Raw genomic sequence first — 24,371 nt, forward strand, 5'->3', positions numbered from 1 at the left:
CTTGTAGATTTTAAATTTACCCCAGTATTTTATTTTAGAAATCAATTATTAAACATTAGAACTACCTATTTGTAATAAATCAGCTAAAAAAATACACCACTTTGGGCGTTATGGTGAAGTAAAGTTTAGTTGCATTGAACAATTTAAAAAAAGTGAAAAATACCCCTTTTTAAATAAATGGTATCTCCCAAGGTATGAAATAAAAAAAAATAAAAAAAATTGAAACAGGTACACAATGCATTTTTATTATGCATACACTAATTATTTTGTATAATTAAATGAACAACACAAAAATATCGTTCATCAAAGTAGTACCAATATCCATTTTAAAAAACCTTAAAAAAGGACAAAATTTGTCAAAAACACAAATTTGGCCGTTGCCATGGAAATATACGTGTGAAATAAAAAATACTTCATATCTGATTTCTCTCAACACATATATAGCCATGTGCAAAATTTGAAAGAAATCCATTTTTTTGAGTCTGCCACTCTTTTTGATATTTCTTTGATTCTTACAGACAATGGCTCTTAATATGTTAATTTGCTTTCTATAGAGGGCGGCCGTGTGTTATTGATATTCTTTGAGCCAATTTAGTCATTTAGTATTAGTATACCAGTATACCACCGATACAACAACTGAGTAAGAAGGAAATAACAAGTAACGCTAAAACAACATTAGAATTTTAAGAAAATGAAGTTTGTTTTATTATCAGCATTATGTTTTACTAAATTACAGTTAATGTATGCTGCACTTGAACCAGGCGTGTTCAAGTATACTGTTTACGTAAGCTTGAAATTGACATGTTTATATAGATAATAAGGCCTAAAAAATAAAAGAAGAGTTATAATACAGATAGATGGCTCTGGCAATTGAGCGCGGCTAATTCGTAGGCGTCCTCACAGATAGGCCAAAAACACGAGGGTGGGAACCAGCAGATTAGGATTGGTTTGGGAGGGGGCGGGTGGGGAAGGAAAGTGGTATAGGAAGGGAAGTGGTGTTGTAGGTTGGGATCAGGTGCCGTTTTCGGCCACCTCGACTTATATGGACTATACCATTATTATGATAGGGGTGTGGTGTATTATGTTTTATGAAGAGAAGGGTGTCTATTAATGGGAAGATCGACAATACAATTGTTCTGTTATGTAACCTACAGTACAAACTACAAGGAACAATACAGAACATCAACAACTAGCATGTTAAAAAGGCATGTTATTATTAGGTAGGCCTACTGTGTTAGGGAATGCCAAGATTTTGTAACAATATTACTATATTAACTAAAGATATTTTATATAAAACAAATTTTATAGACAAATTTAATGAAGAACCATCTACTAACTGGATAAAGCCATTTAGGAAAATTAGTAAACAAGTTGATCATAACGAGTGGTTTTCAAAGGCCCAAAGCAAAACGAAATTCCATGCAAAACAACGTTAACGGAATATACTATGTATAAAGGAACCAAACCTTGAACAATATTTGTTAGATAAAACTAATTTTAAGAGTATCAATTTAATTTAAAGCAAGATCAAACTCTCTAGATCGTGAGGGTCGTAGAAAATCCTGGTCAAATCATAACACAGGATTATGTAAGATGTGTAGTACAAACGAAAAAGAAACAGTAAACCATTTTTTAAAGCCATTTAGGAAAAATAATAAACAAGTTGATCATAACGAGTGGTTTTCAAAGGCCCAAAGCAAAACGAAATTCCATGCAAAACAACGTTAACGGAATATACTATGTATAAAGGAACCAAACCTTGAACAATATTTGTTAGATAAAACTAATTTTAAGAGTATCAATTTAATTTAAAGCAAGATCAAACTCTCTAGATCTTGAGGGTCGTAGAAAATCCTGGTCAAATCATAACACAGGATTATGTAAGATGTGTAGTACAAACGAAAAAGAAACAGTAAACCATTTTTTATTTAAATGTCCTTCGTTAAACTCTGTTAGACAATAATTAAGTATGTACCGGGATAATTTTAATTGTGGACCTCAGTTAAAACACCACTTTATGCTAGACAATTTATTCACTGAAAATGAAACATTAGGAAAAATCTTTGTCTTTTATTGTAAAACATATTTAATGAAAGCATGGGTTACTAGATCTACAATGTTATCCGCATTATACCTCTCTCAACTAATTGATTAATATAGTAAACAAGCTACAGACATCTCTATGAGGATGTATCTGTAAGTTTTATTTATTAGGCCTATCCTGTATTTTTGTTGTTCTGTTTTTATTTTTTTAGTTATATATATTGTACAATTTACGTATTTTGTATTTTCATACAGATCTAATTAATTACTTTACATTTTGTTTTGATGTTATGTATTAGTATTTAGAACTTTGTGGCTTATGTTATTTGTAATTTTGTCTTAAATTGGATGCACCATTAACTGATAAATGTGTGACACCGATATAAAGGTGATTCCTATGAATAAATACATAAATAAAAACTATATAAGTAGGTATACTTACTTATTATATATAAAAACTAAACTAAACACTACAGTATAATCAAAATTAAAGCATATTAAATACTAGGCCTATGTTATTCCTATCTAGATTTAAACACTTTAAATTTCAGTACAATCGGATTCGAAATTAGACAATCTTAAATACTACAATACAATCGGAATTAAAATATCCTAAATACTACACTACATTACAATCGGTTAAATTACCTAAACTCTATAATGTTGTGAAATATGTAAAAGAATGTTGGCAAATGCATTCTAATCGGCCCAATCCTATCGGTAGATAAATCATATTTTTTATTTTCTTGAACTAAACATAAATAAAACGAAAGAAATAAGGATAGATTTTCGAAAACATAATTGGTCTGACAGTATACATTAATTAAAGTAAAGGAAGTAGAGATTGTTAACAATTATTGATAAGTATCTGGCAGTAGTGTTTGACTAAAGCTAAATGGGTGGACATGTTGATCGTAGTTAAGAAGTTAAATACAAGGCTGTACTGCTTGAGGAAACGGTTCTTTGGGGTAAAGCAGAATATTTGTACTATAGAATGTTTATGTTTTACTAATCAGTGATGTTCTATTTGGGCATATTGTATATTGGGCTAGGAATATCAGTAAGGGAATGTAAGGGGGATAAAGACCGAATTGAGATGGTGCTGGGTAGAGCGTGGAAAGTAATTGGTTTGAGTATGCAAATGCTTGACTCGTTCTACATGCAGCGAACAGCTTGCCGATGTATTCCATGCTATATTGGAAGACACCAATCATCCTCTTCATGGCGACATTATCAGCTCCGTTTTGCATTCGCTATTATAACGTTTTGATGCAAACGTTGTTCAATTAGAACATGTATTTCTACACAGAAACGTTTAAAAACGTGTTTAAACATTTTAGAAAGACCAAACCTAAAAACATGCAATGCCTAACGCTGTGTTTTCTGGGAACAAAATGGTACAGATTCATTAACAAAATTATAATGTTTATTTGTTTTACTGATTACCTAATAATCAGTATGTGATAAATGTACTACTGTCATCCTTATTAAATGTACTACTGTGTTATCGTTAGGTAAATTATATTTTTTATTTGTAATTGGAATAAAAACTTTCTTTATATACTTTCTGTATCTATAAATCTGTAAAAATTATATAGAAATAAAGAGTCATAATATACTGCATTAACTTGAAAACTGAAATTAATTCTACAGCATGCAGGGCGTAGTTGTTTTCCCTTTGTTGCTGAAACAACAAGAAAAACAAAAGAACAAAAGGAGCAGTATTTTAACACATTAACACACTCAATTAATAAATGGGACACCCCTATTTTCCCATCTTTTTATAATGGTATAGTCCATACAAGTCGAGGTGGCCGAAAACGGCACCTGATCTGGGGTATCTCCCCATAGTGTGGGGAGTAGTGTAGGTTTTCAGCGGGTATTTTTCCATAAAATAAAAAATAATAAATAAAATAGGCTGGGAAAAAGCACCGCTTGTTTTTTTGAATTTTAAAATAATAATAATATCTTGACACATTTTGATTTTGTTTATTTTAGGGTAACGAGGTAGTTGCTATTTCGAAGAGTATGTATAACAACACCAAGGTGATAGTGACAAGTATGTTATCTGCTTTAATTTTTCAACATTTTAAAATTATTATTTTTTTTCAAATATCTAGATTATTGTATAGGCCTACCTATGTCCTATGTGGTTAATGTTGGAGTTAATAGAACTTTTAAACTTTTAATTATTTATAATAATAATTAACATAAATATCAAAGCACCATTGGTGGTCTGCAAAAAGTCAGAAAACTACATGTTTTTAATTTCAGCCAATTGCCAGCAAGATGATTGCAAAATCAACCTAAAGTGGGTTCTCCGTTTCTCTGATTGTGATAATGCATTTGTAGATAATGTGAGTAATTCTCAAAGAAATTAAAATTTTAATTGAACATTTCTTTTTATTGTAAATGATTAACTTTCAATCAGTAAATAAATGTTTCATTTTCGACAACAAAAGTAACATTGACTATTCATTATTTTAACTATTATTTATACAACACGCTATTCACGCATATTCAACACGCCTACGAGAAGTGTGTTGTATACATCGAAGAGATTCCGTGTAATGAGATTTTAATTGCAAAAAAGGCTACTTGGCTGTATCCTAAAATTTTGTTGATTCCCGGTGCTGTTGGTGTGTTGGTGTATTGTCCTCAGGGTATTGTTTTGACCGCTCGTTAAATATAAGCATGTGCTGTGAAAATGTTGACCAAATCTAGTAGATAATTGTGCTTTTTTTTGCATATTTTAACTGATTTAGCACTTAACATTAACGCTAATCAAAGGTTGGCATAATTTGGCAAAATGTAGCATAGTTTTATCCTAATTCTAAAACATTTTTTTTCTAATTTCAAAAGCAGATTTAAAAAATCAATAACTGAATAAACTAAATTTTAAACGAAATCATCCATTTTATTAAAATCCTTAATAAACTAATATTAATTCATAATGCATGCGAGTATAATACAACTTAGGATTATGAACTATGGTATAACACGGTATTACGATTTAATGTATAACTGCAAGGTTTTTGTGGGGTTGACCTCGGCCCGTGCAACACGCTAAAAATTAAAGACATGTTCAAATTTAGGGTGTTGTAGTGTATAAACACAGCCATAGATAAATTTCCAGTCATACCCTGATGAGGAGAGCCTCACTCAGGTGTAATAAGTTATAACAGCTCAGAGCCATGTCTGTAAAAATCAAAGATTTGGTGGCAGATGTAAAAAAATGGATTTCTCTCAAATTTTTACCATGAATAGACATTTCAATAAAAAGCAAATCTACATCATTCATTTTAATTTTTAGCCTCCGTTGCCATGACAACGGTCAATTATCCAAATTTTGATGTTTTTGCCATTTTTCACAGATTTTCTAATTAAATGAACAAAACAAAAATATCGTTCATCAAATTAGTACCAATATCCATTTTAAAAAACCTTAAAAAACAAAATTTGTCAAAAACACAAATTTGGCCGTTGCCATGGAAATATATATAATAATAATAAATAAATAAAAAACACATAATTATACAGGATTAGATACCTCATTACAATTTTGACATGTTAAATTACCTTGGTTCAAAATCAAATGTATAGGTCATGTGTTTAAATCTTGTAATATTTGATATAAATGATTTAAGTTTTTTTTCTCAATATCCAGAGATTAAAGTGTGAATATAATATGATTTTGTTTTAAAATTATATTTATTTATAAACTGTTAGAAAACTTTCTTTTTTTAGATAAATACTTCACTCTTGTTGAGCAGCCCTGAATCATCAATGCTACAATTTGAAGAAATAATCAGATTTCAACAATCTATTGTGGGCAATGAGACAGAAACTTGTGACCATAAAACTATGTTTCAGGTAACAAATGTCTTTAGCTATTGAAGAATACAAACAGGTAATACAATGCTTCCTCCTTAGGAAGGAATGAGGGAATACCCAGATCTGGCCTGCCCACCTGCAACCCCCCCACCCCCCACCGTTCAGGTTACAAGCCCCGAAAATAGCACACTTTGGTTAAGAAGGCAAATTCAATGCTTATTATAACCAGGGGAGGACCCAGGGGTGTTTCCCTAGTGGCCCCGGCAGCACCCTTTAATTTAGTACTAGAGGTTGTTTCTGCCATTAAATTAAAATTTAGTTCCATTTCATCGTATACAATATCCATCCGGACCTGGAACTTGATAGGCTTAGTAGTTACAGAGTTGCAGGGCATTTTATCATTGTTGAATGTTTTGATGTTAGCTTATAATTGTTAAAATTTGTAAAAGAAGTAATATAATGCTGGCGCCAACAAATTTAACGACCTTCACAACCAAAATATTTCTTTGTAACAAAATTTATTTTAAATGGAATGCTACGAAAATAATCCTCTGCTTCATCAGTGCATGAGTACCTAATAACCAGACAAGGACGTATCTTTGTTACGTTTTACTATCAATCCATTTTCATTTCACGCAATCCATTTTTCAACAATATAATAGTATAATAATAACATTTTGATTGAATCGTGAGGGATTAGTTATAGTGTTCGACTTTGAATATTAACCATTGGTAATTTACCGAAAATCCAAAATGAACTTGTGTTATAAAATACAAACAAAATTATTCAATTAAAGAAATGCTCTACTACACATGAGAAATAGGCTGTGTTTATACAACACGCTTCTTATTTACACGCATGTTCGTAGGATGCGTGTTATCACAGATCAAGGTCAATCCCCTAATCTGCATCGTTCATACATAAAAAATGAACTACCGTGTTGAACGTTCGTGTGTGCTTTGTGAACAGGAAGTTTCGTCAGATACAATAGTATTAGGCCAAAAAAAATTAAAGAAATTTGTTGGCCACGCCCGACCGACCCTAAAGTGACGAAAATGAAGGTCGGCTTTTTTTTTGTGAGCCAAACGGCAATCGTGAAACCAAATAGTGAAAACATATTGTCTTATTCGCCAAATTGGTGAATATATTTCACCTCTGCCAGACGTGTAAAAAAGAAGTGTGCAACCAACCGTGACTCAATCATGCGATAACCGGAATACGCGATTATTAATTTTGGGGGGATCAAAGTTTTAACTAAATAAACGCTTTGATTACATAGTGGTTGAGACAGGTTTTTAATAGTTATCACATTTTTAAACACCCTCATAATTAATGGACTCTACCAATGTTGATCTGCAAAGATCGTACATCGCACGAGGTTGTTAAGGCGGTGTTTTTTGGTTTTACCAAAGAGTATATTCGGTTTTACTGTACAGAGTACTACGATCCGATTACGAACTTGTTAAACGAGTCGCCAAGCAAATAGGCCTATACATTTAATAAAAATTTACCTAAGATAAGATTGTCGTAAGCTCTTATGTTCAAACTTGTTATTTATATAGCGATATAATCCACCCGTTCCGGCATGCATGTTAGGCCTCTCTAGCCTAGGCTTACTCCTCGCGATCGATCGATGTCTCTCCTGGTGGGGAATTACTTTAAAAACGATAAGCGGCATCTTTTGAATACTTATTTTGGTATCAGTCCTTCCTGAATACTGTAGGCATAGGCAAGGCTGTTGATTATTACCATGGAGATGACATAATATCCGACGAAAGCTGGTTAGTAATAATTTATTACATTGGAGAGGTCAACTTGTCCCCTGGACTTCCCCCTCCTCTCGCAATGAACGGCAGTACAGATCTTCCCTATCTAGGCTCTATATTCATTCCTTTTAAATCTTAGGCATATTGCCAAGGCTAATAATCGATTTGTCCATAATTATTTTTATTTTTCCATAATCTAAGTCCAATTTTTAGGCCAAATCATAATTGTGCGTATAGTTTTGTATTTCCGTTGCGTGTAGTAGCCTATTTATCTTCATTTCCGTACGTCCATAAATATTAGGCCGAATTTCCGTCGTAATTTATGGACATTTCAAAATTTGAACTGTCGTGTTAAACCGGTAGCAGAGCAAAGTTTGCTTCTTTTTGCAAATGTCCTATTATTATTTTCTTTGATTTATTTGGGAGTGTGGTTTAAAACAACATTTTTGTAAAGTTTATAGTGAATAAATAAAAATGAATTTTTGGAAATTGTGGTTTTAACATCTGACTTTATTTAGCATTTTTAAAGGAATTAAAATTCAAAATAATACAATTTAACGTTTGCTCAATATATTTATATAGCAACAGCTTCATATTTTTTGTATAACTTTAACAAATTATTAGTTGATAATTAATTTACATTAATTGAGCACAGTTATTAGAATGTATTACCGTACCAAAAGTACTGTACCTTCATCGGGAACTTCCATGTGACATTCACATGAATTTTACGTCCGATCAGCAACAAAATTATTAATTGATAATTCAAAAATTAAAAAAAAAATTCCAAAAATCTTTTATTGTCCAATTGCATACAAAATACATACATGCCATTGGAAATGTGTCGTTTGATACACTACATACATAACAATTAAAATTATATAGAGTTATACTGTACATCATTCACAATACTTGTTACAAGAAAAGAAATAAAAAATTTAAATATAGAAAAGCACACGTAACTAAAACTAAATGCATTGTGTTGAGGAAAGACTAGGCGTATTGCAGATTATTGTAAATTATTGAAGTATTGTATGTACTATATTAAAATATCATAAAAAAATACTCTATTTAAAAATGTAAAATATCGCAAAATCAGTCCATTCATAATTGTATATTTATCTATTGCACTGCTTTAAATTAAAAGTTTTAATTGAACTTGGTACAAACGATTTACTATATCTCGTAGTTCGTGAGAGAATACTCCGTAAACGGCACCCTGACCTTAAAAAGTTATACTCGGCATATAATGGATGGTTTGTATTTGTCATTATTCGTTTTACAAGTGATAACACTGATTCATCAAATCTTATATTAAGATCTGTTTCAGGGATATTTAGCATTTTACTAGCTCTTCGTACGATTCTATATAGTTTTCCCTTATCTTTTACATTGAGACTATTTCCCAACACAGCATAACAGAAAGATATCACGCTAAGTACCATCAATTTGTAAAACATGGTTAGAATTTTGTTATCTACTTTAAATTTCTTAAGTTGATGCATTAGGTGCAGTCGTTGCTGACCCTTTTTATATAGCATGTTTGTATTTTTGCTCCATTTTAATTTATCATTTATGATTGTTCCTAAGTACTTGTATTCTTTGACAACTTTTATACATTCACCATCAATTACTACATCATCATGATTACTTTGTTTCTTTCTAAAATCGATAATCATTTCTTTGGTTTTCTTAGAATTTAAAATAAGATAGTTTTCTTTACACCACTCTGTAAACAACTTTATTTCGGTAAAATACTTCGAAAGCGATTCAGCATCTTTAATGTTACCAGCTATGCAAGTGTCATCGGCATATTTTATCAAACGGCAGGAGTCGGTGGCATTTCTACAGTCGTTTGTATACAGAATGTATAACAAGGGAGACAGAACGCAGCCTTGTGGTGAGCCTGTATTGGTAAATGTGGTTGTTGATGTACAGGTAGCATTTCCGAATTTAACTTGTTGTGATCTGTTTGTTAAAAAGTCTTTTATCCAGAGAATGATAGAAGAGTTTATATTCATGTTAATAAGCTTGGACAGGAGAATGTGAGGTTGTATTGTGTTGAAGGCGGAACTGAAGTCAATGAAAAGAAGGCGTGTGCATGTGTTGTTCTTGTCGAGATGTTGTTGAGTGTTGTGGATGAGAGTGGCTGTGGCATTGTCTGTCCCTCTGTGTGCTCTATATGCGAATTTGCATTGGATCTAACAGGTGGTCACTTTGATCTTTAACACGCTTACTAATTATTCTTTCCATGCATTTCATAACCAGGGACGTTAGGGCAATTGGTCTATAATCATTAAGCGTTTTAACATTATTTAATTTGGGAATAGGTACAATCAAAGAGTGCTTCCAAATTGCTGGGATAGTGGTTGTACGGAGAGAACATTCAAAAAGTTTCTGAAAGACATGTCCTATCTGAGCAGCGCACTCTTTCAAAAGTTTTCCACATAACTTGTCTGGGCCACCAGCTTTGTTTGCATTTGTTTTTTTCAGAAGGTTGACAACATCATTCTCTGTGAAGTAATCTGCATCATCAGTTTATACGTCAATATTCTTGCAGGTATCCGCTAACTGCGACTTAAAGTCATGAGCATCAAACCTACTGTAAAATAAGTTGAGTTCTTCAGCTAGTTGCAGATCATTGTATCCTGATAAAAGTTTGGGAGGACATGTTTTGTTTGATCCTCCAATTATATATTTTATGTCTTTCCATGCTTTCTTCGTCTGCCTATTATTTATATTCCTTTCTAATCTGTTTCTGAACTTTTCTTTGCCTCTTTTTACAGCCATATCAAGCCTTTTCTGTGCTTCTTTTAACTTAATTTTGTTTTTACTTGCAAAAGCTAGCTTCTTTTCTACGATTTATGTTTTTACCTCCTTGGTCAGCCAGGCTTTATTATTTGGATACTGCTTTACTTTCTTGGTTGGTATAGTGATATCTTGGCAGAAGTTTAAATATGATGTTACTGATTCCGTCATTTCATCAATACCTACAGAAGAGTCAGTAAAAATATCCCAATCTGTCGCTTCCAGGCATCCGCGCAACTTTTCGATATTGTCTGTAGACCATTGTCTAACATACTTTATTTGAATCTTTTCAGTTTTTAATCGTTGTCTGTATAAAGGTAAGAGATGTACGACATTGTGATCTGATGACCCGATGCTTGGCTTTACCATAGATTTGTAGGCGTCTTTGATGTTTCCATAGCAGAGATCTATAATATTGTCACCTCGGGTTAGACACGTGACATACTGCTGAAAATTTGGAAGGATATCATCGAGTCTGCACTTGTTGAAATCTCCTAAGACAAAAATTGGACACTCTGGTGACTTTCTTTGCGCGATGTGGATTTGCTCAGCGATTTTTCCTCGGCTGCTGTTGATGCATTTCCGTCTGGTGGTACATATACGATTGCTACCTTAACAGAGCCAAATTCCCGTGGGAGGTAGAATGGTCTCATTGACAAGAAGAGGATTTCAAAATCGGGGGTACATTGACGGTTGATTATATTAACATTTGTGCACCACGAGTTATAAATGTAGGCACAGACTCCACCTCCTTTGGATTTGCCTGAGTCATCGGTCCTGTCTGCTCGCACAACAGAGAAACCATCCAGGTTTATAACAGAGTCAGTAATATTTTCCGTCAACCAACTCTGCCGCTGGAGGAAAATATCTATCGTGTTTAATATTTTTTAAAGTGGGCGCCGAACGTGAGCAGATAGCTCACTAAAAAATTCCATTGCGCATGACATGATTTATTATAGTATGTTAGCACGTGCCGTATACCTGTAGCATAGTAAAGTAATAAAATCGCGTTTAGTGTGCGTCCGATAGAACGCGTTCAAAGTTTGCGGCAAATTTTGTTGTGAGCCAAGTGTTACTCGTGCCAGTTGGCTCAGCCGAAAGCTTGTGCGCCAGGCTTTAGAGGAAAAGAAACTTGTTGTATGTGTCATTATGATTCACACCGGTGCGCAATTCAGCCCAGTAGGCTGCGAGTCACAAGTTATTCCCCTCCATTTACATTTAAAAAAAAAATGTTTATTTGCCTCTATATTTTCCAGTGTCTTTCTGTTTTACAAACCATTATTGCATTAACGTAATTGAAGTTGACCTTCATTCAGTATCTCATTACAATCTTATGTATACTGCAGTATATAATTTTAATTGCAGTTTGCAGTACGTGACATAACAATTAATTATGTGCTATAATTTTATTTTGAATTTCGTAGGATCAATCAAATCTTGCAGAAATATACTGTTTGAAAAATCATGAAGGTGAGCTTGAGCTTTGCGAGGGCATAAAAGGAGGCAACAAAGAAAAAGGAACAAACTTTAAAACAGAAGTGAGTGAATTCTGAATTTAAAACTGGTCAAAAATATTATTATTAAGGTAGTTAATTATTATTAATGATAATCTTTGTTTAATAATTAGTCATTTGAATAATAGTAATTAAAAATTTATTCCCCAAAACATCATAAATAATGCTACATATAAAGCTGCATACTGTATTAAAAAGACCAGCTGTCTGTCGGCTATAATTCGTGACGTAGCAAATAGTCTTTATTATAGAGACCATTGCTATACCGTGGTCTAACCTTTAAGCGGTTTTAAAAAATAAAGGAGTCTTAAAACAGTCTTAAACCTCTCCTGTTGCTTGTACGTATTATTAGGGACTTTACGAAACACGACGGAAAGCCATAGGACGGTTCTCATGAATAATTTATGCATGAGCTTTTACAATGTGGGCAGAGCTTAGCGTGAAAGTCTGTTACTTAATTTTACATTTAAACGATAAAGTTGCCATTTTCCCGTTTATGGAGAACGACTATAAATAATGTAGGCCTTATATAACCTTAAATATACAGTTCAAATTACACTTAAAAACATGGAATTTTCAAAACTCTAAATAATATTTGAACTTCTAATTTAATTGTTCAATGAAATAACATTTTTATTGGATTAAAATGTTAAAAGTGGCGTTTGAATGCGAGGCCCAAGCTATGAAGGCTAGGCCTATGTTGTATCACCAGAGCCAAGCGACTCAGAAGGGTCCTGCGATACGAGACAGGGGAGGAAGGGATACTGCCGGTTGACGTCTTCGCGAAAAGGTGCGTAACTAATAAAACGGCTATTTTGACTGTATATGATTTTACACTCTAGCGAACACAGGATATTCGTCGTCCTCCCCTAACCGACATATTTCGTAAAGGCCCTATTGATCGTGAAAGACAACCAATTTAACAAGTTTTAAGTGAAAATCAAATGATAAGTGTGGTGTGGACTGTTATTATTGATATGATGATTGATGAGGTGGCTTTATAGAAATCTGCCCCAGATTAAAGTTTGCCAGTATAGACCAGAAATGATGACAAGTGAAAAGAAAAATCCAAAGGCAAATTACTGAAAAAATGACAATGCTGTGGGTATTAATTAGTTTTATTAGTTACGCACCTTTTCGCGAAGACGTCGACCGGCAGTATCCCTTCCTCCCCTGTCTCGTATCGCAGGGTCCTTCTGAATCACTTGGCTCTGGTGGTACAACATAGGCCTAGGCCTGGGTGTCACGAAACCTAAGACCACGAAAGCTAAGACCCCCTAAGACCTAAGATCACGAAAGCTAAGACCCAAGACCTAAGATTACAAATTCTAAGATATACTACAGCTTAAAAACAATACTTGTTTATCCATACATAATTTTAAACATAGTAGGTTTCATTTATTACCATAAATATAATTAAATACTACCGCAAAACATAGATAAACTCACGTTATTTTCGCCCGTTGAGTAAATGTATATTTTTTCTTTACAACAAACAAACTTGACGGATTGTTTGTTGGTATATATTTACTCCAATTGTGTTGGTTCAGAGGATTTTTTTCTTTCGCACCTGCCTTTCTTGTATTTTGACTCCAAATTTGTTAACTGACTTTATCCTGAATACCACACTTTAAAATTAGGACTTATAAACTTTCAGAAGGAGAAACACATAAAAACAAATAAATAAATCCTTTAAATTGATGATTTTACAGACGTGTTTCTTTGTATACTGTAACTCCTCCCATGCTCAATGTTTTTGTTTCTATGGAGCGCCAAAAGAGCAACAATAATAGAACAAGTATAAAAACAGAAAGAAAACGAAAAAAAAAAACAAAAAAAACTTATTATCATGATTTTTAAATTAAAATTTATTTGCGAGTATTTATTTCTTCGTACTAGCATGATTATACTATTATCATTACAATTTTAATTTTACATTGTTCCATCCACACTGTAGATGGACTCCACAGAGTTTTCAGCCCTCAATATAATTTTTGCTCTTTTGACGTTCCATAGAAACAAAAACATTGAACATTGGGTAGGCCTACAGTCAAAAAAAAAAAAGCGAAAAGCTAAATCAAAATGTAAAACAGCCAGAAAAGTTAGCAGAGCTTTTTGGGCAACACTAGCCCTTCATCAGTGCAAGTGCAAGTTAAAAGAAAAATATATATAAGTTGAATTTACCACTAGTTAAATTAATAACATTTACATATTATCATTTTATATCACACTAGTCTTATTAGTAGGATTAGGATTCTGCAGATGATCAAATCTTCCTTCTTTTTAGCCTCCAAATAAAGTGACCAAAACATGGCAGGATGGCCGATATATTTTTGTGTTTTCCATTGAGACCGATTGTATCAATAAAGTTGACAGTAAGTTGTCTGCATTTACAGTCAACTCTCCCAATACCGGACACCTTTGGGCTGGCCAAATATGTCTGGTTTTTCAGAAAGTCTGGTATTCGGATTGTGTTTTTAATGGTAAAAATGAATTGGGGACTGTTTAGACTTCAAGAAAAGTCTGGTATTAGTAGAGTTTCCGGTTTTCAGAGATTGACTGGGGAGAGTTGACTGTATACTCATGTACCGTATACTGTATTTTTTTTTTAAAAGTTAATTCTGGCTTGTGTAACGTCTGCTTGAGGGGGAGAAGGGTAATCTGTTGAAATGAGGATGGTCATCTAGCAAAGTTCACATTATACTGTGCTGTATTTTATAAACGCAATACATTTATTATGTTTTTTTTTCAGTTAATATTGAATTTCAAAATGAGCATGGATACCTATCAGCAACGCAAAGACCCCTGCTTACTGTAGGTTAAATTGTTTTACATTTTTACCACATTGTTACAACAGCCAAACCCTGACACTCCAAAATTTGGTGTCGCCATGAATAAACCAAATTTTACTCATGTTCATAAATTTTACTCATGTTCATAAATTTTACTCATTTTCATAAATTTTACTCATTTTCATAAATTTTACTCATGTTCATAAATTTTACTCATGCTCATAAATTTTACTCATGTTCATAAATTTTACTCATACATTTTACTCATGTTCATAAATTTTACTCATGCTCAAAAATTGTACTCATGTTCATAAATTTTACCCATGTTCATACATTTTACTGATGCTAAAAAAATTTTACTCATGCTCATAAATTTTACTCATGCTCATATATTTTACTGAGGTTCATAATTTTACTCATGACTCATAAATTTTACTCATGCTCATAAATTTGACTCGTGTTCATAAATTTTACTTATGCTCATAAATCAAATACTCATACTCGTAAATTTTACTCATGCTCATAAATCTTAATCATACTTATAAATCTTAGTAGTCATGTACATTTTATGGCATTAAAATCATATTTTCTACCAGTCTTTAGTAATTTCATCACATTTCATTTCCTTTCAATTTCTTATGCATCCTTTCCTATGCACACAGCTACAGATATTACATTAAATGTGCCAATTGCTTTTCTGTTAAATTTAAATACAATTCAGGAAATTTCATATCAACCACCATCAATCATCACCGCATATAAATCATATAAATTAATTCTAGTTATTTCAAATTTATGCTCTTCATATTTTACAGAGTAAATAACAAATTAAATAATATGTTGAATATATATTTTGGATTGACCTTAATTGTAAAATTTACAGAATTGTGTTGTCCTTGCCAGTGTGTTAAATAATAAAAAAAACTGTTTTTATCCATAGTTTTATGCAGTGATGTGTGCTGCATATGCTATATTAGCAGTGCTCTACCTTGTCATGATGGTTTATCGATGGAGAGATATGCTTAGAGTTCAGTATTGTATCTGTGGAGTTATTATATTAGGTAAAATCATTGTTGTCTTCTTTTTTATTTACTTCTCACTAAGATGTACATACATTAATAAAGGTGGTAAACACCTCTAAAACGGTCCAGTCCCAATTACACAGTGGTAGTACACTGAGGTAACCCCGTACTTGTCTCGAAAAATATACTAGGTTCTTCAAAGTGTACATGAGCTAGATGTGTACACTGGACCTACGGTTTATAGTTCTAATCCAAGAAGACTCGTTCTACCACCAGAACCATGGAGTGAATGAGCCTCAAACCTTTGCCGATGTTATGGCTATGTAGTTACGGTTCCACTGTCTTAACCGCTCGGCCTCTTATCCACTCAAATACTTAATTGACAACATGCCTACAGTACTGTATGACATGGTTGGCTGAACTAAGGATGGCATACACAAGTATCTAAGGTGCACAGATTTTGTTTAATACACATCTTTTTTGAACCATCATTTCTTTAAAACGGCTTTTAATGAAACTCTCAATGAGCATCTATGACCTTTGCTTACACGTAGTTCATATATATTCCTTTTTTCCATGGGGATATAATATGGTTACCTACTTGTGTGTAGAAAAATGATTAAATCCATATTGCATTTGGAAATTCATTTAATTTTTTTTATTTCAAGATATAGCACTATAGACTAAGCACTGTGGCCGCTAAAGAAATATGTGAGAACTAAAACACTGAAAGTTTTTTAGATTCAACAGCTTCATAGGCTAGTGTTGTGAAAAAAAGAACCTATTAACTGTCCCTATTTACATATTGCCATGAGGAGAATTCCCTCTTTTTACGAGCATGTAGGCAAGTGCATCTATGGTTTTAGAATAAGAGTTTTGAATAGTGAAAATGATCTTGTTAGGTGTACTATGAACCATCTGTTACGATCTTCAAATCTCTTCACTAAATGGGAGAAAATCCTATTTTAGTGTGATTTTCCATTTTGTATTTGTTGTATACAGTATATGGAATATTCTGAAATAAAGTGATCAATCAATATTTTTCAATTATACTTTAGGCCTCCTTGAGAAAGTAGTGTTCTACTCCGAGTACCAGCACATGAACGTGACTGGTTTCTCCTCTCCAGGTGCTTTGATCTTTGCTGAATGGGTCTCCTGTCTGAAGAGGACAGTCGCAAGAATGCTTGTTATTATTATTAGCATGGGATACGGAATTACAAAGTAAGTTATTACTTTTTGTTAACCTCTGTAATAAATAAACCACTTTTGAGGTTATAGTGTAAAGCTTTGTCTACACTATCAAAATAGTTTGACAAAAAAAAGTTTGATGTTCCCAAGTATGGTAGTGATGTGACATCATCATGTCCATATATGGTGACATAACATTTTTTTGTCATATAAAGTTTGAGCTTTAGATGACTGTACAGTACTTCAGAGGACAAAAATATAATTGCTGCATTACAGTGTAAACGGTTAATGTGAGTGGTCTTTATATTCTTTGGAGCGGAAAGGCAGTAGTGCCATAAAATGTAGCAATACAATTGGCACAGGTTCAAGGCTCTTCATGACAATATTTCTTTGACAAAGACTTAAAACTGGAAGTCAAGTGTACAGTAAACTCTATGAGAGCCCGGAAGAATAGGAGATTACCCTGGTGCACTGGTCCGTCTCAGCTTCTGTTGTTCGTGGTTGTGTCTGCAGTGGGTCTTTCCCCAATTGAGGATGAATATTAATACAAAATACATAAATGTGGTACAGTAATTATAAATAAACAAACAAAAACAAACAGAAAGCTGTCTATGTTAATGTATACAATTCATAGAAAATGGTGTGAATGCAACTCATGCATTTTGTTGCTATTTTTTTTTATTGATTAAACTTATCCGTGAGACAATTAAGATTTGTTTTTACTTTTGTATATAGTTTAGATTTCTTTTAGTTTTTTTTTTCTCTCATTATGTTTTCCTTTTTTTGTTTCTTTTTCAAATTGTTATGTTTTGTTTTTGGACCGCTGCACCGCATGTTGTGAGTGCCACCGATCCAAAGGTGAATGAGTCAACAAATAAATAAATAAATAAAGTATGTACTGTACTGTACCAAGTGCAGATCCAGAGGGATAGCTAAAAATTATGAAGTACTGTACTATTTTTTGTTTGAAACAATTCTGGATCTGCACCTGTGTCCGTCCAATTAATTAAACTTAGTTCATTTACAAAATCTGTCAACCTTTCATTTTTCTGTTTATTCAGACCACACCTAGGACCTCAGTTGTATCGTGTGATTGGAGTTGGATTTTTATTCTTTGTGCTAAGCTTAATTGAAGCTTGTTTGCGTGTACAAGGCGTAAGTTAATTCGTTTTAGAATCTTTATTTAAGTTGTTAGTATAATTATGTGTTTTTTAAAAAAACTTTGATTGTGATTTATTATTCGAACTGGTCACTTGTCAATTGTTAAATGGTTTGCATTGCATCTACGTCCTTGCGTTGCATCCTAGTGGGAACCAATCTTTATACTAGTTTATTGTTAATTGTTATGGTCTAACCCATATGTTAGTCCCATATGAATAGTCCCGGGCCGAATCGTCTGTGGCCGAATCGTGTTGGGGGGCCAAATCGTGTTGGGACCTTATCATCCCACTACTGTTTTGTTTGTCGTGGTCAAGGATAAGCCTGGTATTCTAAATAATAGAGAGATTCAAACAATTCAATACAAACAAGTATTGCACCCTTTTAAATAACTTGTTGTTTTATTATGTTTCTAGAGTTTACAGCAAGACCTTGTGGCAATTATACCTCCTGCTTTTCTTGATTCATTTACTTTTAGTTGGATATCCTTTTGACAATTTTACTAATATATACAAATAATGAACGTTTATATTCATGGAATGGTACAAATAATGGCATGAGGTGAATAACGAAAGGATATATTTCAATGAGGAGAAGCAGAGTTGAAATGTAATCTTTTGTCATTCACTGAATGACTCTTTTTACCATCCCACGAATGTAAACATTCATTTTTTACTCGGGGTACCCGAGTCTAGGACTTACTCATTTTCTCCTCTTCTTCCTCCATCTGGACACTATTAAGTAAAAAGTGCGATTTTTAAAGTACTACTCCTCCCTTATTCGTTGTAATATTGAGCTGGGATTTGGCATGAATATACTACAGGGACATGTCCTCAAAGCTATAGAGCCATATTTTTAAATTTCAAACCGGATGCAGCCATATCACGTCTCAAAGATGGTACCGTATAGCCGTATTTGGTAGAGGTTATTGATGTGTATGTGGCGTCATATCCCGTCATATGACATAATTACAGCTTCTTTTGCTGCACCCCGAGTATCGCACATTCGTGCTTTTTTGTTAATTAATTTGTTTAATTAAGAAGCCACAATGTGTGACACACACCACAGCGTTATGTAGTTATATGCGGCTTCTTGGCGTAGTGGTTATCACGTCTGTTTAACACGCAGAAGGTCCCCGGTTCGAGCCCTGGCGAAACCTTTTTTTTTTTAAACTTTATGGTGAAAAGTACTGTATACGCAATATGATATACAGTATATCTTATTTTTATTATTTTAAAAAATATTTATTTTGTGTAATCGGTAATTATCACTTTTACACATGTTTATCTTGCTTTGTGCTTATTACCATAATAAGTTATTTGTAATTTAAATGGATTAAAAAACTTTGTGTACTCCACATTTTTGGTGTAAGTGGTTTCGTAGTGTAGTGATTATCAAGTCTTCTTAACACGCAGAAGGTCCCCGGTTCGAGCCCTGGCGAGACTATTTTGCTTAAACTTTATGGTGAAATATACTATATACGTAATATGATATAGAGTATATATCTCGTTTTATTACTCGGTGTACCTGAGTCTAGGACTCTAATCTTTTCCTCTTCTTCTTCCATCCAGACACTATTGAGCAAAAAGTGCGATTTAAAAAGTACTACTCCTCCCTTATTCGTTGTAGTATTGAGCTGGGAATTTGGCATGAATATACTACAGGGACATGTCCTCAAAGCTACAGAGCCGGATTTTTAAATTTCAAACCGGATGCAGCCATATCACGTCTCGAAGATGGTACCGTATAGCCGTATTTGATGTGTATGTGACGTTACATCCGGTCTTATGACGTCATTACAGCTTCTTTTGCTGTACCCCGAGTATCGCACATTCGTGCTTGTTGTTTGTTGTGTTTTGTTTTGATCGTCCAATCAAATGACAGGAATTTATTTAGGTGTTATATAATACTATTATTTTATTTACTAATTTACTAGTACTAAAATTTTACTATTTAAGATTACTATTAAATCCTATTGACCATTTTGCTTTAAATTACAGTTTTTTCAGGTAAATAATTTGTTTTTTGGATCCAATTTTAGGTCAAACTAATATGTGACATTAAGATGGCATTTTCAGCAAAAACATTTATAAAAATGTTTTTTTTAGTGGACAATACATCTTTAACCCTTTGCATAAACATAAGACAATTTCTTTTGTTTATGTAGGAAAAATACATATTTATCGTCAATCATTTTCGTCCTAGTATAAATCAGTTATGTTTGAATTACTAAAAAATTTTTGAGATTCCAGTTTCTGTATGTTTTGGTCAAGAAAAATTCTAGTAAATTACTTGATCCGAATTTTATTTTATAAAATAAATTTGTATTTTCTACTGTAGACTGTACATCAAGACCTTGTGGCAAGTGTTCCTCTTGCTTTTCTTGATTTATTTATCTTTTGCTGGATATCCTTTTGACAATTTTACTATTTTTATGAACTATCGTTCCCAGACACAGACATCTCCATATGGTGAACTGGGACAAAAGTGTAGGCAAACGGCAAAGGTTTTTCAGTTTTAAATGAATGTTGTATACGTTTCTTTATAACGTACAACATATTAACCATCTGCATACACCGCCTTCATAATCAAATGAGTATTAATATGCAAATTAGCTATAAAACCCCATATTTTCACAATATCTCCAAAACTAATATTCCATTCATTACCACTTTTGTGGCAAACCATTTATTAAAGTAAAATGCTAAGCATTTTCATTGACCAATTATCATGCATGTGTAAAAGGTGAATAGGCAATTTTAGTCATGCTTAAATGATTTTTGTCAATTTTTACCATTTAGTTAACTACAGCATAGTAGAATAAAGTATGTTAATTATATGACTCGGATTACTGTCCTTACATATATATTCACATTGTTAAAAACATGAGGAACACAAGAAAAATATTGCTACGCCGTAACCTTGCCAAGTTCTCATTGTACCGCCATTTCACCAACTGTTTTGTTTTCAACATCGTTGCATCCATTGTTTTCCTTGTTTGGTCTTTAAAGGAGCATAAAGCATCTGTTTGTGTCACTGTAAGTGTTTATATTTGACATTTCACTAGCATTATTAGGTTAAGAGAAGTAATAATATTTTGAGTGAGGGGCTGAGCAGCTAAATAAGACAGTGGAACCATAATTACATAGCCATAACATCCGCATGTGTTTGCGGCTCAATTGCTCCATGGTTCTGGTGGTAGAACATATTAAGGCAGAAAAAGACTTGGAGCACGGGTAACTGCTAGTACTATTTAATAATGTAACAGTTGTTCTTATTATTGTTTGTTCTGCTTATTACATTTTTTTTGTGGTAATTTTAGAAATGGAAAACCCTTTGGTTAGATGATGCATTCTGGCATATTCTATTTTACATCATGTTGGCCATTATCATTATTTTGTCCAGCAACCAACATTATGCTTACTCACCACTTACTGATGACCTTGATGGCGATGATGAGAAAAAAGATACTATGATCCCAGACTCATTTCGTATGTTTAAAATCCTTTGTCTAAAGCTTTGTCTGCAATATTAAACTTGTTCAACAAAACAGTGTGATGTGCCCAAATATGGTAGTGATATGGCAAAATATGGTAGTGTTATGACATCATCATGTCCATATACGGGCACATTTGATAGTGTAGACAGAGCTTTATACATTGGTAAAACCAATATATGTATCGAATTGGAAGAAATTCATAGCATTTTTTTTACGCCTAAATGTTTGCTTTCTCCACATTTACATTATTAATTAATTTGTTTTTTTCAGAGGGCATGAAGATGCGTAATGTAAAATACACAGATTCTGCAACAACTGAAGTCGAAGAAAATGTGTAAGTATAAAGCAATGAGATAGTTGTAACTATACCACTGGCAACTGGTTTTTAAAAAACTTGAGGCAGATCCAGGTTGTTTGGAAATAGGGAAGTGACCAAAAAAAAAAATTACTTTTTATTGATTGATTGTATGCAACTCAACTTCCTATCCACCTGGTTTAAACACAGCAACTACTCTTATACCCTTTTCACATCTGCATAGTATTGTTTGTGATCTCCTGATTTATTACATTACCCTGAGAAGTCTTGGAAGGAAAGCATAGTTGCACGCTATTTGATTACTATGATTGGTCAGTTTAATACCAGGGCTATACATGTGTGCGCAAAGAACTCAGGAACATCTCGGAAAAATCTGGGGCCTCTCATCAGTGTGTTTTTCTCCTGAGATTTCACAGGGGATCTCTGTTTTTTCCACAAAACTGTACTCACAAACCTGGTTACAACTTGTTAAATTTTGTGAAAAGGGTATAAATCAAATTTATATGGTATACATTTATACACATCATAGTATTTATTTCTTTTCTAGGACTGTTCCACCTGCATATTATGATATTGATGAAAAGACACTTACAAATATGTAACACAGTCCGATGAAGATATAGTAACGATTATTAATGTATAGTTCAAATCAAATCAAATCATAGAGATTATGCACGTTTGTATCTTAGTAACATTTAAAAAATTTGCAATTAAGGTATTTTAGAAATGTTGACACATCTGCACCTGATCAAGCTACCTGTTATTTTTACTTGCCAATATTATGAAATAGTGCCTGGTGTCTTTGAAGTAAACGGTCTTATCGCTTAGCTGGTTATAATTCGTGACATAGCCAATACTCTTTATTATGACCATTGCTATACCACGGTTTAACCTGTAAGCGGTCTTTAACATTAAAGCCCACTCGAAGGAGTCTTACTGTAAACCTTTCTTTTTGTTGCTTATACGTATTATTGATCGTGAAAGACAACCAATTGAATGAGTTTTAAGTGTTAACGGTGGTCTTTCTTATTTAGGCCTAGAATAGATTTTCTCCCGTAGAAATGTATGTACTGTTGTGATTGTAAATTGAGCAAGCGTGACGAACATTACCATATTTGGTATTTTTACGCGTAAAGTATGCCCTTTAATTTGTTAAGGTACACGGTCTTAAGACTGTTTTATAGCAATGGTCTAACAGGGGTGACTTTAGTAAGACCGTCTATCTGATAAAGCTGGCTTTAATCAGGGAGTTAAGACCATCAGTTGAGACTGTTTTATAGCAATCCGCCCCAGGATTGCCTGACAGGGGGAATGCAAGCCGGGAGACATTACAGTATAAGCAAAAAAAAACACATTATATGCTGCTCTGATAATAAGCCAACAGTACAGTGTCTGTGCAATAACTGTACATATAAATAATGTAATACTACTCAAATGCAATTACTTATACAGTATAGTATGTCCAAAAGGTTAACCGTGTCGGAACTGTGATATTTAGCTCACTTGTAATTGTATTCCATCTAATTTAGAATTACAATAAAATGTATTCCAGTAATTTACTTAATACAAGTCTGAGGGTTACAGATTGTACTTAGTTATAGTTAAGTCAACACATCACAATTCTTAAAACTTGCCACGCCTCCTCCACATCCACTACAGTATTTTACAATCTTGGACTTTTACATATGTAATATTATTTTAAAATATATTTTTACAACTTTATGTCTTGATGGACTGGAGACATAGAGTAAATATGTTTATATATTGCTATCGTTTTTGTAAATTTTATTTATTTTATTGCACTGTAAATAATTGTTTTTATTAGATATATGGAAATACAATGTTTTTCTAGTAGTGAATTATAATTACTGACATGCAATTATGGTCACTAAATTAAAAAGCTTTTTGTTCGTCTTGTCAGTGAGGGCAGGTGGCGCAGTGTGTTAGACGTTCGACTACTGATTGTGAGATCGAGGTTCGAATCCAACTCTCGTTGCATTGCTTGTATCCTTAGGCAAGATATTTTACTTAGGTTGCCTCTCTCCACCTAGGTGTATAAATGGGAACCCGGTTAGATCAAGACACAACCTTGCATTAATTACTCTGCATTATGGGAGTATGTTTCCATACGTGTTTTATCAAAATAAAATGACTGGGATAATTTTCAGCGCTTAGAGGTTTCACAACATAAATCCAGATACATTATTATTATTCTATTTATTGGGATTGCAATATTTAGATTAACAAATAATTCATGAAAAACATATGTAATACAGAATGTGGTAAAGGTATGGAGAAATAGGTTATTTCTCAATGGTAAAGGTATATTATCCTCACGCTTAACTATAATTAATATATTATTAGACATAGTTAAAGACATCTTTTTTTAATAAAATATAGCTGAGTTGTATTTTTCTCTGTACTTATTTT

The 24,371-nt window shown here is 33.0% G+C and overlaps 1 protein-coding gene across 1 annotated transcript; it reads left to right on the forward strand.

Moving 5' to 3' along the window:
• The first annotated feature begins 627 nt into the window (after positions 1-627).
• On the forward strand, positions 628-24,351 carry LOC140049435 (transmembrane protein 87A-like). The gene is made up of 15 exons (XM_072094317.1): positions 628-784; positions 4,042-4,102; positions 4,318-4,400; positions 5,791-5,916; positions 11,877-11,990; positions 14,254-14,341; positions 14,719-14,780; positions 15,699-15,819; positions 16,839-17,001; positions 18,030-18,123; positions 20,467-20,532; positions 21,000-21,164; positions 21,449-21,617; positions 21,896-21,959; positions 22,489-24,351. Exons 1-15 carry the CDS (start codon positions 692-694, stop codon positions 22,541-22,543), a joined length of 1,524 nt encoding a protein of 507 aa, XP_071950418.1. The 5' UTR covers positions 628-691; the 3' UTR covers positions 22,544-24,351.
• The last annotated feature ends 20 nt before the right edge of the window (positions 24,352-24,371 follow it).

This window comes from Antedon mediterranea, chromosome 5, assembly GCF_964355755.1.
Source record: "Antedon mediterranea chromosome 5, ecAntMedi1.1, whole genome shotgun sequence".
Lineage (NCBI taxonomy): Eukaryota > Metazoa > Echinodermata > Crinoidea > Comatulida > Antedonidae > Antedon > Antedon mediterranea.

Excerpts from the sequence above, each read along its gene's own strand:
- LOC140049435 (XM_072094317.1), top strand. The coding sequence starts at position 692 with ATGAAGTTTGTTTTATTATCAGCATTATGTTTTACTAAATTACAGTTA. Across the intron at positions 4,103-4,317 it reads CACCAAGGTGATAGTGACAA|CCAATTGCCAGCAAGATGAT; the intron begins GTATGTTATCTG and ends TTTTAATTTCAG. Across the intron at positions 17,002-18,029 it reads ATGGGATACGGAATTACAAA|ACCACACCTAGGACCTCAGT; the intron begins GTAAGTTATTAC and ends CTGTTTATTCAG.